Consider the following 15,505-nt stretch of genomic DNA (forward strand, 5'->3'; position numbering starts at 1 on the left):
TAGATGCAATATGCAGTTTAGCATCGTCCTGCTAAACTATGATAAAGACACCTGCTGTCTTTATGTTGCTCTAAAACCTGTATATACCTTTCAGCACTGATGGAGCCTTTCCAGATGTGTCAGCTGCCAGTTCCATAGGCTCTGATGCCCCCAGTAGTATCAAAGATACAGGCATTTGAACTGAGCACCGATAAGCAGTCAGGTCATCCCTGTCCTCTTTAGTCCAGAGGACGCAGCGTTTTCCAAAAAACATTTTGGTTCCGATTTCTCTGACCTAAGATCCGTTTTCCACTTTGAGCTTTGGTCCATCGGAGACAGCAGTGTTTGTGGATCAATGTTACAGATGATTCTTATCTGCATGATAGAGCTTTAACCTGCACGTACGGACGGCACTCTGAGCTGTGTTCACACACGGTGATTTGTGAAGTGTTGCATTCTCTCAGTCTGTTGATGATATAATGTACTGTAGACAATGAGATGTTCAGTCTTCACAGTTTAGGAACATTACTGTGTTATTGTAGGATCTTTATCTTACAGTATAGAGAGCCTTCAGGTGACCGTTGCTGTGATTTGGCGCTACATAAATAAAACTGAACTGAATTAAGCTAGTTGCAAAATTTGTAGATACATTTTTCTTCCTGTATTTTCTTCTGAGAAAAACTCTTTTTATATCCACTCATGTTACTGACCTGTTGCTAATAAGTCTACTGTATGTTCGTCCAGTTGTGAGTTTAAATAACCGATGTGTTATTATATGACTTAAAGAGATTTTCAAATCACTGGATTCTGTTTGTATTTACATTTTACACAAAGTCCCAATTTTGGGAGTAACTGAGGTTGACAATGGGAGCACCGAGTTACCTGTGCATCCAGCTCCATAATGTGAGCCACCTTGTTCCAGCCAAAGCCCACAAAGCGGCGGTCATACTCAGGACTGTCCCTCCTCACCATAACATAGGGCTCAAAGTCAGCCTCCCACTGCACTCTGTAGGGAGTGGTGGCTGTCCGCCATTTGGCAAAGTTAGTTGGTGCATGGCCTTTAGTCCACACATGATATCTGTAAGGAGAAAAAAGGAAAGTAGTTTACCAGAGCAGAAATGCACTCTACAGTTCCTAAAAGATTAGGTGGTACTTTGGACACAGGGATGCTAAAAGCTCTTTCTCTAGCGCAGATGTGAAAATTGAGTCTTTGAGTTTTTACCCCACTATTCAGACCAAATCATTTATGATGGCAGCACAGTTATCTCCATATATGTGAGTGCCATAAGACCATAAGATAAAAGACGTATTACAGACTGAAGCAAAGTGAATATGACTCAAAGAGCCTTGGGCACCCATAGAGACTGCACACAGGAGTCATGTGTGCAGTCCATGTAGAGTTTTGACCAGTATAGTGTTGCATCTGTACTCACACTAAACATAGGCATATAATTATCTCCATGTCTGTGAGATGAAATTACATTTTCATTAATTTATGTCAAAGTTATTAACATCAGTATTTTGTGAAACCAGCTTCTTATCCTTCTGTTCCAGATGTAAAGCAGAAGGTTTGAGTCACGCTGGTTTTACTGGATGTCATGTGTGCCTCATTGCAGCTTTCTGTTAGTGCCACTCATGTCTTATGTCTGCACTGAGCACCCCTGGTGCGCCTTCCCTTCAGAGTAGTGGTGTTCAGACTGCTCTCGTCCTCTGAGTCCACTGACAGAACGTATCTGCGAATCTACTATTCTTTTCTGGTTCACATACCTTCTACGACAGACAGGGACAAACATGTCTAACCTGAAGGTGAAGAGTGTGCCCATGTCCAGCTGAGACAGCAGCTCGGCTTTAGATTTCGGGTATGACAGTCGATACCGAAGTGTCTCAAAGGCGGGAACCACTAGAGCTTTCTTGGTGTTGGCCATGTCCAGCTGCACCACAGACTTCCTGCACATAGACGGTAAGTGATTGTTCACAGTGTCAATGAGGAATGAGATCAACATTTAGAGCTGTCCTTTGGTTTTTACTTAATCATCTTACCTGAGATACTCATAGAGGCTGTACATAGGCAAGAAGTCAATGTCTGATAGGAACATGTAGGGTGTGTTGACGTGTCGCATGGCCACATTTCGTAGCAAGTTGACTGGGTAGAACTGACCCTCCTTGTAGACAATGTGGTAACCGACATTCCCACGACTCATCAGCACCTCAGAGCCCTGAGCATAGCGAAGGAACTGCTGGGCTTCAGCATCTGACAAGTACAGGGCGAGGCTGATGGGGCCTTCCCAGTGCTTACAGATGGCCTCCAACATCTGGAGCCTACAAGACCAGATCACAGGCATAAATAACTTATTTATATATATATATATATATATATATATATATATATATATATATATATATATATATATATATATATATATATATATATATATACACACACATATATATATATATACACACACATATATATATATATATATATATATATACACACACATATACATATACACACACATGCATCGCGACTGGAGTATTAGTTTTGTCAGCCAATGACAAAACATCTGCTGTTCTTTCATATTACAGAAAACAGCAGGAGACCTTGCAATGAAATACAACTACTGGATTGCAATATTTGAGATGTTAAAAAGGAAGTCTGCTTGCTAGCTGTGGGCAGTTCTTGTTCTGTTTTGTTCACAATGATTATTCTGAATTGATGTTAGAATAAAAATATGAAAAGTCAATAAAATAATTAAGAAGTCTTTTTTTTATAAACCACATATTTCTGTCACTGGCAACCGCAGTGACTGAGTAGTTGAGAGTGGTGGTTGGAAGTTGCAGGTACTCACTGTGAAATTGATTGGTGAAGCCCAAGTGAGGCAGGCCTAGAGGCTGTCAGTGGTAATTAGGGTAATTAGGAAAAAAATGTGTATTTCCTGACTAGCTGGTGAGTAGTTGCAAGAGGCTGCTTGCTGTAGCAAAGTGGAATTGATTGCAAAGGTGTATAGAGCACTGAACCAAAAACCTCCTTGTATTTGCTTTAGTTGCAAACACATTTCCATGTTTGCCCATAGACAGTATGGAAAACACTGACTGGTCTGCACACAAGAAATGGAGATCATTCCCCTTTAAAGTAAAAGATGAAATTTTTGAAAAGTGTTAGTTTCTGTTAGTTAACACTGAAGGCAAAGTTTTGGTTTGACTTGCACTTTTCCAAGTTACGCTACCATTCGGTGGTTAGCTTTTATCGGGGCGACCATGGTTCAGGGGGTTGGGAAGCTCATCTTGTAACTGGAAGGTTACCGGTTCGATCCCCTGCTCTGTCTGTCTTGGTCGTTGTGTCCTTGGGCAAGACACTTCACCTACCGCCTACTGGTGTTGGCCAGAGGGGCCGATGGCGCGATATGGCAGCCTCGCTTCTATCAGCCTGCCCCAGTGCAGCTGTGGCTACAACTGTAGCTTGCCTCCACCAGTGTGTGAGAGTGAATGAATAGTGGAATTGTAAAGCGCTTTGATGGTCTCGAAAAGCTCTAAATGTAATCCATTATTTTAAGTGTCGGCAGACAATTCGATTCAATTTTATAAAAAAAGTGCCAAAACAAAACAACAGTTGCTTCAATACCCTTCAAGACCCTAAAATAATACAAACTGCCATTTTCCATGCAAACTATAACTAACTATGATAATTTACTAGCGGACAAAGCAATCACAAGGATGTTTTCAGTGCAGCATCGTCTTTGCAGCCAATTTCACCAAACCACAGGGAGCAACCTCCAGCAACCACTCAGCAGCCATCAGGAAATATTCATTTTCCTCTAGCGACCAGATGTTGCCAGGGGTTCACAGACTGGTTTTGATTTTGTTAGTAAGTAAGTAAAGAATTTTAATGCTCCATCCACTACATGTATGTTATACAGTCAGTTGTTGATTGTTTTACTATGTTGATGTATTGTCTACTTTGCTACCAGTCAATATTTTTGCAAGCATTCCCCATCATGAAGATGTGAAAATAAACCTTTTTAATGCCACTATATCGCCTTGATCCAGATTATTGCCGAATAAGAGATGAACTGATCTCACTTTCTGATGTTAATCAAGGACACTTTTAGACTCTAAAATTATTAACCTAGAAGCTCAGAAGTTCTGGGGGTAGTCATTTTTACTGACTGTTAAATACTTTTCCCTGGTCTATGGTTTTAAAAACATAAAACTGCAGAGTACAGGCCGAATGGCTAACCTTTAAACATTTAAGGTAGGTTTGGGTATTTGACAGTATGACAAAAGCTGCAAACTGAAAAAGAGCTGTTACTGGAAGGATGTTTGCTTCTGCTTTTTAAGTATCCTAGTATTCTTTGGTAGTGCAGGACTATATATATATAAACCATTAGCCTAGATATGTAAATATATTTCTCCCCCAATGTCATACCTAAGAGGTTTGCTCCTTCGATCTTCATCAGTCAACAGATTTGCCAACACAGCTGTTTATTGTGGGTTTTTTCTAACCAGGAGCAGCTCTAATATGTTTTTTCTTAACATTTTCAATGTTCTAAAACCTCTGGAAGCCTTCCACTTCATTGTTCTGCCCACTTTGAACTAAACACACCTGTGTAGCTTCTGTAAGTGTGGGTGTAAACCAGCACCTGTCCATAGAGAGCTGGGCGACGAGAGTGACATCTGTGTTGTCAGAGCTGGGTTTATACTCATAGTGCAGGAAGTAGAGGTGTGTTCGATGGACAGTGAATCGCTCTCGACGAAACTCGTAGCACGGATCATCTTCATCCAGCTCTGACAGTGTCTTCTGGAGCTGCAGATAGAGAAAGATAGGAAGAATAAGACAGATTACAGACCAGAGAGACAGAATCTCAACAACAACAAAAAAACTAGACAAAACATGCATGTCACTGAGTGAAATAAGTATTTGATCCCCAAACAAAACATTTCTAGTACTTGATGGGGAAACCCTTTTTGCTGGTAATTCTCGTAGTTTGGACACATCTCAGGAGGGATTTTGTGTTACCAATGGCAGTCTTGGTGACTGTGAGCTGCATTCATCTGCCTTCAGATGATTAACAAGCTCCTCCTGTGTAGTTCTGGGCTCATCCACCACCTCACTCTTAACCATCCTCACCCTACGAGGCAAGATTTTGCAAGGGACTGTGGCTGCAAGGTGGTTGGTATCTATGGGAGTGGTAATCCCTGAACCATATGGTGGACAGAGGTGAAAGGAGCAATCAAGCTGAAGGAGGAGTCTTATCAGTGTTGGTTAATTCAATTCAGTTTAATTTATACTGTGCCAAGTCACAATAACAAGGCGCTTTGAATTGTAAGGTAAAGACCCTACAATAATAAAGAGAAAACCCCAAAAATCATATGATGAGAGTGGGAAGGAAAAACCTGGCATCACCAGGCTCAGGGAGGGTGACACGATACTGTGAGGCCTGATTACTTAAGACAGGGAGCCAATGAAGAGATGCCAGTATAGGAAAAATATGCTCTCTCTGTCTATTCACCGTCAGTACTCTTGCTGCAGCATTTTGGATTAACTGAAGGGAGTTTTTAAGACAACTTATAATAACAAATTACAATAATTCAGTCTAAAATTAATAAATGAATACACTAGTGTGTCAGTGTCACATGATTTTAGAGATCTTGCACAAATGAAGGAAAGCAGTCCCACATATTTGTATGTGCATTGAAGGACATATCCTGATCAAAAACGATACAAAGTTTCCTTTCAGTGTTACTGGAGGCCAAGGTAATGCCATCCAGCTTTGTAGTACAACACTCGTCAAAGGACAAGTGTTGTACTACAAAGCAAACAGGGATGACAGACTAAGGTTGGTGTTCCCACAGCAGCAGCGGGAGCAAGTTTTAAGATTGGGGCATATTATTCCACGGGTGGGGCATCTGGGAACTAAGAAGACAAGGGACCGAATTGCCAGCAGGTTCTATTAGCCAGGTATGAACAGAGAGGTTGAGGAGTTTTTCTTGCTCAATCTGTCAGCTGGCTGGTGATAAAAATGTCCCAAAAATTCCTTTAAAGCCTTTACCTGTTATTGATGTTCCATTCAGTCGCATTGCAATGTATATAGTGTGGCCGCTAGAGTGAACCCAGGCAAGTAATCGCTATATATTAGTGGTTTGTGCCTACAGTACCAGATATCCAGAAGCATTTCCCCTTAGGGAAATTACAGCTAAACAGACAGCTTATGCTCTCTTGCAGGTTTTATTTCCCAGGTGGATACTCCATCTGAGATTTTGACGGATGATGGTTTTGAGTTTCTTTTGCATACCCTGAGGCAGGTGTATAAGCTTTAAGGTATTAGCAGTATTTAGACCCCCAAACAGATGGCTTGGTGGAGAGATACAATCGAACTCTGAAAGCAATGTTGAAGAATTTAATCTCAGCTGATGCTAAAGATTGGGACATGTGGCTTCCTGATTGGCTGTTCGCTTATAGGGAAGTGCCTCAAGCATGAACCGGCTTTTCACCTTTTTCACCTGCTCCTGTATGGCAGGCAGGTGAGAGGACCATTGGATGTTCTGTAGGAATCCTGGGTGAGGCCGAGGAAAGAGGTGACGAGCGTGTTGGACTACATTCTTCAGATGAGGGAGAAAATGGAGCAAAACACCAAATTGGTGAAGAGACATATGCAGAGTACTGTCACAACAGGGCCGCAAGGGAGAGCTCGTTCAGCCAAGGACAGCAGGTACTCTTATTACTTCCTACTGCTGAAAACAAATTGTTGGCTAAATGGCAAGGTGCTGTGCTAAGAAAGCAGTTCAACAACTCATGAGATCCAGATGCCAGAGAGAAGAAATCCAAAACAAATTTCACATCAATCAGCTAAAGCAGGGGTGGGCAACTCCAGGCCTTGAGGGCCGGTGTCCTGCAGGTTTTAGATATCACCCTGGGTCAACACACCTGAATCAAATAATTAGTTCATTAGCAGGCCTCTGGAGAACTACAACACATGCTGAGGAGGTAATTTAGCCATTTAAAGCAGCTGTGTTGGATCAAGGAAACATCTCAAACCTGAGGCCTGGAGTTGCCCACCCCTGAGCTAAAGGAATGGAAAACCCAGAATAATCCAATCCAGCAGCAGTTGTTCGTGCAAACTGTGGCTGAGGAGGATGATATCAATGAGGAATTTATGCCTGTTGGGCTTAACTCTGTCTCTCTTGACCTCTCCCATCTCTCTGTAACTCAGCAGGAGAAGTTGCATGCCATTATTCCTGCCAAGTTATTTTTAAGAAGAAACCAGGGATGAGAAACCTTGTGGAGCCTGACATCTGCCTGAAAGAGAGTACACCAATATGGCAGAGAATGTACAGGATTGGAGTTTTGGAGAAGTAGGTAGCTCTGATATTGGATTTGGGGGTTACTGAGCCCTCAACCAGTGAATGGAGCAATCCTATTGTGATGGTAAAAGTTGTAATTGTAAAAGAAATTGAAATTTCGTTTAAACTCTGTTCCAGTGAAAATAAAAGCATTCTAAACTCAAATGGATTCCTTGGAAAGAAAAGTTTCACGATCTCCACCAATCCATAAATTAATTTGTTTTCAACTGACAGCATGGCAAGAGCATTTAACCTCTGCTGTCCCATGGTGTTGCATGTGAAGGTCTTAATTCTTTTCCACTTTATAATCACTTCTGCTGAATCAAGCAGAAGCTTTTCAATTTCTGGCAGTGACACTCTTTCAGATAAGGCATCCTGAAGGTTGTTCTCAATTAGCTCGAGCAGAAACGAGTATTTCCTGTGTGCAACTCAAAGATACTGTACAGTGACTTCATCCTAATTTTGATCGCTCCTTCAAGTGTGACACTGGGAAATGATGTGACAAACTTCCTTCAGAGAATACAGTCCGTTATTCTCCGGAGGAAGTCGGACGGAATAAGGTGACCACTTTTGATAAATGTCTCCTGTACCTGCACGACACATTTAGTCCTCTTATTCTTTCTCTCTCAGTCAACCCACTCTCTCTAAAACTGTGTGTTTGACTGGATGATCATGGCCATTTTTACATATTGCTTTTCGAGGACATACATAATATTAAACTCTGGTGTCAGCATAGAAAAACTGTAGAACCTGTAAAAATGAAATAAAGCAAATAAACCTGCAAAAATAAAAAAAATACTTCCAAATCAGAGAGTCTTGTTGACTGCTGAAGTGCCCACTCCTATCTATCTATCTATCTATTGCATCATCATAGGTTTGCACAATTAATTTATTCTTGCTATTTTATTGCTTGCGAGTCATTTTGTCCTTAACCTAAACGAATGCAACTTCACATGTGCTAAAAAGTTTCTGCACGTTATGATTCTAACAAGAACAGACCTGTTGTCTGCTGTTTGCTGACTGTGAAGGTCAGTGGCACTTTTGCGTCAGTCTGAGCCACTGACTTTGATCATGAACATTATTACCGACATGTGAACAGCTGCTTTTGTGTCTGGCATGGTAGATAGACTGGTGCTTATGCTATACTCTCCTACTCTGCCTTAGCACTGAGCACTTTATACAACATGCCTCATTCAACCATTAAACAAGCCCTATCTATGCTGAGATTCTATAGTATATTTCACACTGTTTGTGTGCCGGGGATACAAGTTTTACCTGGTTGGAGTTTTGTTTAAGTAAATGTTTATCACTGTTGACAGTAGAGGGCAGCAGGGTGCCTGCTGTGGGACTGTTATGGCAAGACACACCTCTGTTCATTCTATTCTACAGATTAGTAATGGCTCCAAAAGCACAAAAACTTATTAATGAACACTGAAGTTTATCCTCTGTTACTCCAGGATATGTTTACAATGTCCAATATGTAACACTGTGCTTACTTGAGCTACTCTGGCTAAAATAAAAATTGCATAGATATGCTTCAAGCACAGGTAATGTCTTTTAACACAGAATCATTGTCATGGTCCTGGGTCATTTTGTCCCAGTGTTCCTAGTTTTTCTTGTGTTTTTGTATTTTGTTAGTTCATTATTTATTCCATGGTTCCTAGGTTGTTCAGTTTAGTTTATTGGATTCCCTCCTTGTGTCTCTGCCCTCTGTGTCTCCCTCTGTGTCTGTGTTTATATTGTGGTGTGAGTTCTTGTGCCGTGGTTCCCTTCATGTTTTATTGTGTTAGGTTTTCCATGTTTCCCCAGCGTGTCGTGTCTGTGCTCTCCCTCGCTGTGATCTGCCTCTCCTCTACTCCCACATCATGTTTCCTGTTTTATTGTGAAGGTCCTGCGTTTTCATGTTTATTCTGTTCAGTCCAGTCGCCCTGTCTCGTTATGGTTATTCATGTCAGCTGTTCCTTGTGTCTTCTCACTTCCTTGTTATCCCTCTGTGTATTTAGGTCAGCATCTCCCTCAGTCCTCTGTCGCGTCGTCCCTCATGGCAGCGTGTCTCTCCCTGTGTTTCCCCATGAGTTCATATTCTTAGATTTTCCCGGTTTAGTTTTGTATCGCTCCCTCTGTTCCCGGCAATAAAACTGTATTTTGAATTCACGTTTTTCTTAAGTGAGTTTGTGTTTGAGTCCAATTCCTGGTTCATGACAATCCTGCTCTCTTAAAATGTAAAGATCAGATCACTTAGTTTTAGATTTTTTGTTCAGTGTTTGTATGTTAATTATACAAAGCAGGTCTGAAGTTATTCAGACCATCCCCCCCCCCCCAAACAAAACATTTGAATACTGTCAGTAGCCAACTTGACTGGGAACACGTAAAGCATAAAAGTAATATGAGTCATGTCAATAAAAACTTTAGGAAGTACAATACATATGGATATAGGTTTCTTTCTTTCTTTCCTTCTTTCCTTCCTTCCCTCCCTCACCCTCAAAAGATGACTTTCCCTCCCTGAGCCTGCTTCTGCTAGATCACAGGTGTCGAACTCCAGGCCTCGAGGGCCGGTGTCCTGCATGTTTTAGATGTGTCCTTGATCCAACACAGCTGATTTAAATGGCTAAATTATCACCTCAACATGTCTTGAAGTTCTCCAGAAGCCTGTTAATGAACTAATAATTTGATTCAGGTGTGTTGAAACAGGGTGATATCTAAAACCTGCGGGACACCGGCCCTCGAGGCCTGGAGTTCGACACCCCTGTGCTAGATGTTTTCTCCTGTTAAAGAGCTAATGATAGGAATTCATAAAACCTGGCGCACACCTCAGAAGCAGTAAAGGCATCATGAGTGTAGGTGATGCAAAATGTCCATGTGCATCCACAATGCTAATGCTAATGTCTGACTAGCCAGCATACCCTGAACCTACCATGTCAGGTATTAATTTAATGTACTAGGCATAGCAGTTACATCAGGAGATGTAGAAACTCTCATGTATGTTGTCAATACCAAGTCAAGAGTTAAGAGAATTCCTGACTTATGTTTCAATTGATAAGAAATTGACTCTTTGTTCGCTACAAATGTAACTTGTTTCTAACTAAATGGATGATGGCAGTTTGAATCCCACAGTGGTTAAGCACCATCTCAAATAACTTCACTACACTGACAACAGAAACAGAAGCACAGAAGTCCCACATACATTCTCACTGTTGTGGTCAGCCTCACTGGGACAGCCGAACAGCTCTCGTCGCAGAAGGTTGCCATCGTACTCCAGAAAGGTAAGATAGAGATTCCGGAAGAATTCCACATGCTTGTTCTTTACTCGCAACTTCTTTGGAGAGTTCCAGTGGATCACCTGTTGAGGAGAACCACAAATGGGAGAGTGGTGAAGAAGCTTCTGGTATCATCAGGTTCTAAAGAATCAGAGCAATAAACCAAAACATTTACACTGCGCTTTGCCAAGAGTGCAGAACAAAGTTACTACTTGTTGTTAACACTTGTCCGTTATTTGGCTCAATACCTGGCAAAAATAATGAGAGAGCAGTGAAGAAAAGCCTCATTATACTGTTTGCTAAGATGTGAAATTACTTCACTCAGTGCTTTAGACAAAGGTGCCATTTCACTAACTGCACTTTTTTGCAGATTGATATAAATACGTTTCAGCAATGCCATTCAAGATGCTCGCAACTCAGTGTTTTGGCCAAGAACACTTTGTGGACATAGAATGAACTGCCAACCGTGCGAGGAGCACATGTAGCATTATCCAATGCAAGAAGATACATTATAGAAGAAACCACATGAAAGAATCCACAAAACTGCCAAAACATGTATGAGGCGTGGCTTCACTTTTGATTGGTAAGATCAAGAGCTTTTCCTAAAACTCATTCAGCAGAGTTTCTTAATGTCTTTGTTTAACGGTCTCAAAAGCACTGTGCTAGTGTGGAAAGTTAAACACGTCCAGTTATTTTCTATTACTTTTACTTGGATGACTAAAAACCTACACAGACCAGTGTGGTAAGAACAGTAACAGACCCTGTGCACGAGAAAATGCTAAGTTCCTGTTTTAAGACCGGATGTAGGCTTGTACATTTCTGGTAGCTTTATTTTGCGGTCAATCGCTACTGCGAAGGTGGACTCCAAAATCATGTCCGAAATACGAAAACGGAAAGATTACATTAAGTTACAAAGAGCAAAAGGTGGGAACACTCACCATTGCCGTGTCATTAAAAATAAAATGATCAATTTTGACGTTTGAAGCGTGTAGATCGATTGGTTGTTTACATCACATCAGAAGACACATCGTCCACATTCAGAAGCACATCTCTGTATAGTGACAGTTCTTATGATTTAAACAGGAAAATGTCCAGTATTGAAACTACAGGTGAAGAATAGTCAAAGCCAGATGTTTCCCCGTTATGTCGATATCAGCTGGTCAAGTGCTCTCCTACACAGCATGTCAACAAACCGTGAAAAAAAGCCACAGGATATAAAAAATACATGAATGATTGCTGGTAAGGGTCTCTATATATTAGTATTTACGAAGGGTATGTTGTGACTTAGCTTCACAATTACAGTGGTCCCTCACTATAACGCGGTTCACCTTTTGCAGCCTCGCTGTTTCGCGGATGTTTTTAGTGCAATTTTGCATGATTTTCTTTTCTTTTTTTTTTAAAGCGCAGTGTGTTCTGCGTCCTGATCGACTGCAGACCGCTGTCGATCTCCGTGCCGTCTCTCCTGTACAGTACAGAATCGCTACATCAATCGCTAGCAGTGTGACTCTGAAGTGCTGTACTGTATGTTTGTAAGTTTGTAAGTTTTCTCCTCAACAAAAACAATGCCGACGAAACGTTTTGCACCGTCATAGGCACCTGTGGTAGCACCCGAGAGGCAGAGGAAGATAACCATGGCACTAAAAACATTGGACTTCTGGGACCATACGGCGCACCGGGTTATAAGGTGCATTAAGCTTAAATGAAGCAATTAAACTTACATTTAAATTCATTAGTTCTAAAATCCGTCATTATTATTTATAGGAAAACAAATATACTGTATGTTTACTTTTCAACTAAATGTTTGAGACTGAAAACAGGTTTTGATCTTTGGTTTCATTCTATAATACTGGACTTTTTTTTTTTTTTTTTTACGAAGGTTTGAACTCTTAAAGTGTTTAAATGACAGAGAAAAGTGGGAAAATGTCGATGTCTGTCTGAAAAAAACTGTACAAAGCGTGTAGTGAGGGGTTTTACAGCCTTAAAACATATAAAATAATTGTAAAAAAATAAAGTTGGCTTCTTTGCAGATTTCACCTATTGCTGGTTATTTTTAGACACCCGCAATAAACGAGAGAACACTATATACAAATACTAAGAAATATAAAATTTGAATCCTTTTTCTATTTTGCCCTGAGGCGAGGGGGAAAATATCGACAAGTCGATAAACATCATCTACAGATATATTCGTTAAATGCTCAAGACATCTTGAGAAATGTAAATCGCCGCTTGATTCATCCATTTGGTTGACCTGTTTTTGGAAAACCCGACCGTAAACAAGGTGCGAATATCACACCGGAAACGAAGCGCCTTACAGGCGTTTCCCCACCGGAAGTAGCATATGCTAAAGTGCACATAATCTATAGCTGCATGCTGGTGTTATTTTGGAGTTTAGAGGAGCAGTGAATCTAATGAGCATGGTTAATGGCACTAACAACTAACATTAGAGTTTGTTTTGATCTCATTTTTTAATAGTACTCTTATGCAGGGTTTGAAATGTCTAGTTATTTGAAAAATAGAAAGTAAAATAAAGGATAGAAAGTGGGGAACACCTCCGAGCAGGTTCATATGTGTCTCGATAAATGTATAACGGGCTTATCAAGATCTCACCTTTAGGTCGGACACATCTTTGTAGCACTTTTCGGAACGGGTGTGGTCAGACAGCTGGACGTTCCAGAAGCAAGGCAGCTGATGAACCAGGAACGGGTTTTGTTTGATCACTGCGTTAAAGATATCCTGCAGACACAAAATCATATAAGATATGATATCCCCACACAAAAACCCCCACATATTTAGGTTGTCCATTCTTTAATCTGCTGAAAGAGATGTGTCTTCCTGAATGTTTTAAATGTGGTACAAATGCTAACTTAAAGAACTAAGTTGGAATCTGCTTTGTGAGTATTTTTCTGTGTTTAATTGATCGATTTCAATTTTTTACATACATGAATCATTTATCATCATCAGCAACCGGAGAGCTGGGAGGGATTACTACCTGCCTCATGGTTTTATGTTTAATAAAAAGCAAGTGAAAAAGATATTCTGGAATCTTACTGGTCTGGGCCCAGTTTCATAGTTCTGACTCAGCCACCATCCTGTTAAGTGTGCTGTATGTATCCAGATGTTCATCCTTATACAGTCCATTTATTCGTACACTCACTCTCATAAAGCGAAAAACTTGAAATTGCTTTGAGGAAATGAAGTCTGGTTACATCTGACAGACTTTTCTTTAACTTTGAGATTTTTGAAAACTCACAAAGCAAAAGCCTAAGTGGCAGCTTTAGCTTCCTAATGGGAAACATAAAAACTATTTAACCATGTAATGAATACTACAATAAAGTGGGCTGACAGTCCATGGAAGGAAGTCATATAGCAGAAGGCAGATGGAAAGCTGAAAGGAGCCTGCTCCTTTTCCAAACTGCCTACCTTGTGGGAATTTTACTTAATGAAGGTTTAATTTAACTCTCATAACCATACCTCTCATCTAGACAAGCTCTGAATAACTAAACGGAAAAAGGATAACTTCACAAAGCTCTCAGTGTTTGCCCTGTGACTGTTGATGTTATCATACTCTGAGTTGTTCCACATGTCTTTGTGACCACTGGCACATAGGTATGCCCAAGTGGACTGTGGAAACTGTGAAGACCACTAACATATACATGAAGAGTTCTATCATCCTGGCACAGGCACAATGCAGGACTCCAGTTATTTAGTATATTTAGTTTTGCAAAAGATCCAAACATTAAAGTTTCAGAGGAGAAAGAGTCTTATAAGTTTTATTTAGCTTGTAGGTGTCTTGAGTCAGCTGACAGTCACTGACAATCCAAGAGGAGAATGGATCCGGCAGTAGCTGAAGCAAAAACTCAGGTGTGGCAGGAGCTCATTGGTATGGGCCATTAGGTCCCTGTACAACTGTAGTGAAAGCTCTCGATCCAGCAGTAAGTCGGACCCTTTGTTATCAATTCTGTTCCTAAATTTTATGACTGACCAACATTTTTAGGTGAGGCAAGTGACTTTATAGGCAGTGACCTCCAGCTCCCACTGGGTGATTTGCAACCAAGTTTTAAAGCAAAAGAAATGAGAATTGCCACCTCTAAATCTGACACTATTGTTCTCAGATGGCAAAGGGCTGCATGCAGCTAAGGGAGGAATCGCTGTTTATTTTGACGTCCTATTTACTGAGCGAAGAGTGAAGCAGGTCACTGACAAGTTGAGGGAGGATGTCTATAAATAGACAGCTGCCTCTGTAAGCTGGACCCAGATAAGCGTGAGAAAATGGATGAAGGTTAAAACTATATCTTTTGAGATGCAATGTAAAGCTGGGCATACACTGTGCAATTTTGGCCCATTTTGAGCCGATTTTTCAGTCGTGCGACCATTTTGGGGATCGGCCCGAGTTTCGCCTTAATCGTGTGTTGTGCATCGTGTAGTACATAGGTGTCAAACTCTGGCCCGCGGGCCAAATTTGGTCCGCAGCCTAATTACATTTGGCCCGCGAAGCCATACCAAATTACTATTAGAGCTGGCCTACTGGTATTATATAGCTAATATATATATTGTTTAGTATTAAGCTTTGCTTGTTCCATATTCAGTTTTTCAGCTAAACTTGTTTGAGTCCATAAGAAAAGATTCATTCTTATATCTGGAGGAAGATTTTTTTTTCAATAAATATTAACGTTAGCCCGCGACTTTGTTTCATTTTGAATTTTGGCCCACTGTGTATTTAAGTTTGACACCCCTGGTGTAGTATATGTGGGGTAACAAGAAACGATTAACACCTCACGACCAGCTCCCGATCATCAATCGTTTGGTCGTAAGAAAATCAAACATGTTTGAAATCCTGTCGTGAGGCTGTCACTGCAGCCTCTCACACTGCGCACGCGCAAACACAGAAATGAAAGTGAAAAGACGGAGCAACACGGCAGTGCAGCGTA

At 40.9% G+C, this 15,505-nt stretch overlaps 1 protein-coding gene across 3 annotated transcripts in view; it reads right to left on the minus strand.

Moving 5' to 3' along the window:
• large1 (LARGE xylosyl- and glucuronyltransferase 1) overlaps positions 1-15,505 on the minus strand; it is a 68,369-nt gene that overhangs the window by 6,907 nt on the left and 45,957 nt on the right. For all 3 annotated transcript variants that reach the window (XM_086263091.1, XM_086263090.1, XM_086263089.1), the window contains exons 9-14: positions 13,185-13,310; positions 10,505-10,660; positions 4,620-4,783; positions 2,020-2,298; positions 1,780-1,926; positions 862-1,057 (exon numbers count right to left, since the gene is read on the minus strand). In XM_086263091.1, the coding sequence (XP_086119217.1) occupies positions 862-1,057; positions 1,780-1,926; positions 2,020-2,298; positions 4,620-4,783; positions 10,505-10,660; positions 13,185-13,310 (1,068 nt within the window). The remainder of the gene's footprint in view (positions 1-861; positions 1,058-1,779; positions 1,927-2,019; positions 2,299-4,619; positions 4,784-10,504; positions 10,661-13,184; positions 13,311-15,505) is intronic.

The sequence above is a fragment of the Aulonocara sp. 'chitande type north' Nkhata Bay genome, linkage group LG15, assembly GCF_057382095.1.
Source record: "Aulonocara sp. 'chitande type north' Nkhata Bay isolate Kocher_YH1m ecotype deep benthic linkage group LG15, A_spYH_male_GT1.1, whole genome shotgun sequence".
Classification (NCBI taxonomy): domain Eukaryota; kingdom Metazoa; phylum Chordata; class Actinopteri; order Cichliformes; family Cichlidae; genus Aulonocara; species Aulonocara sp. 'chitande type north' Nkhata Bay.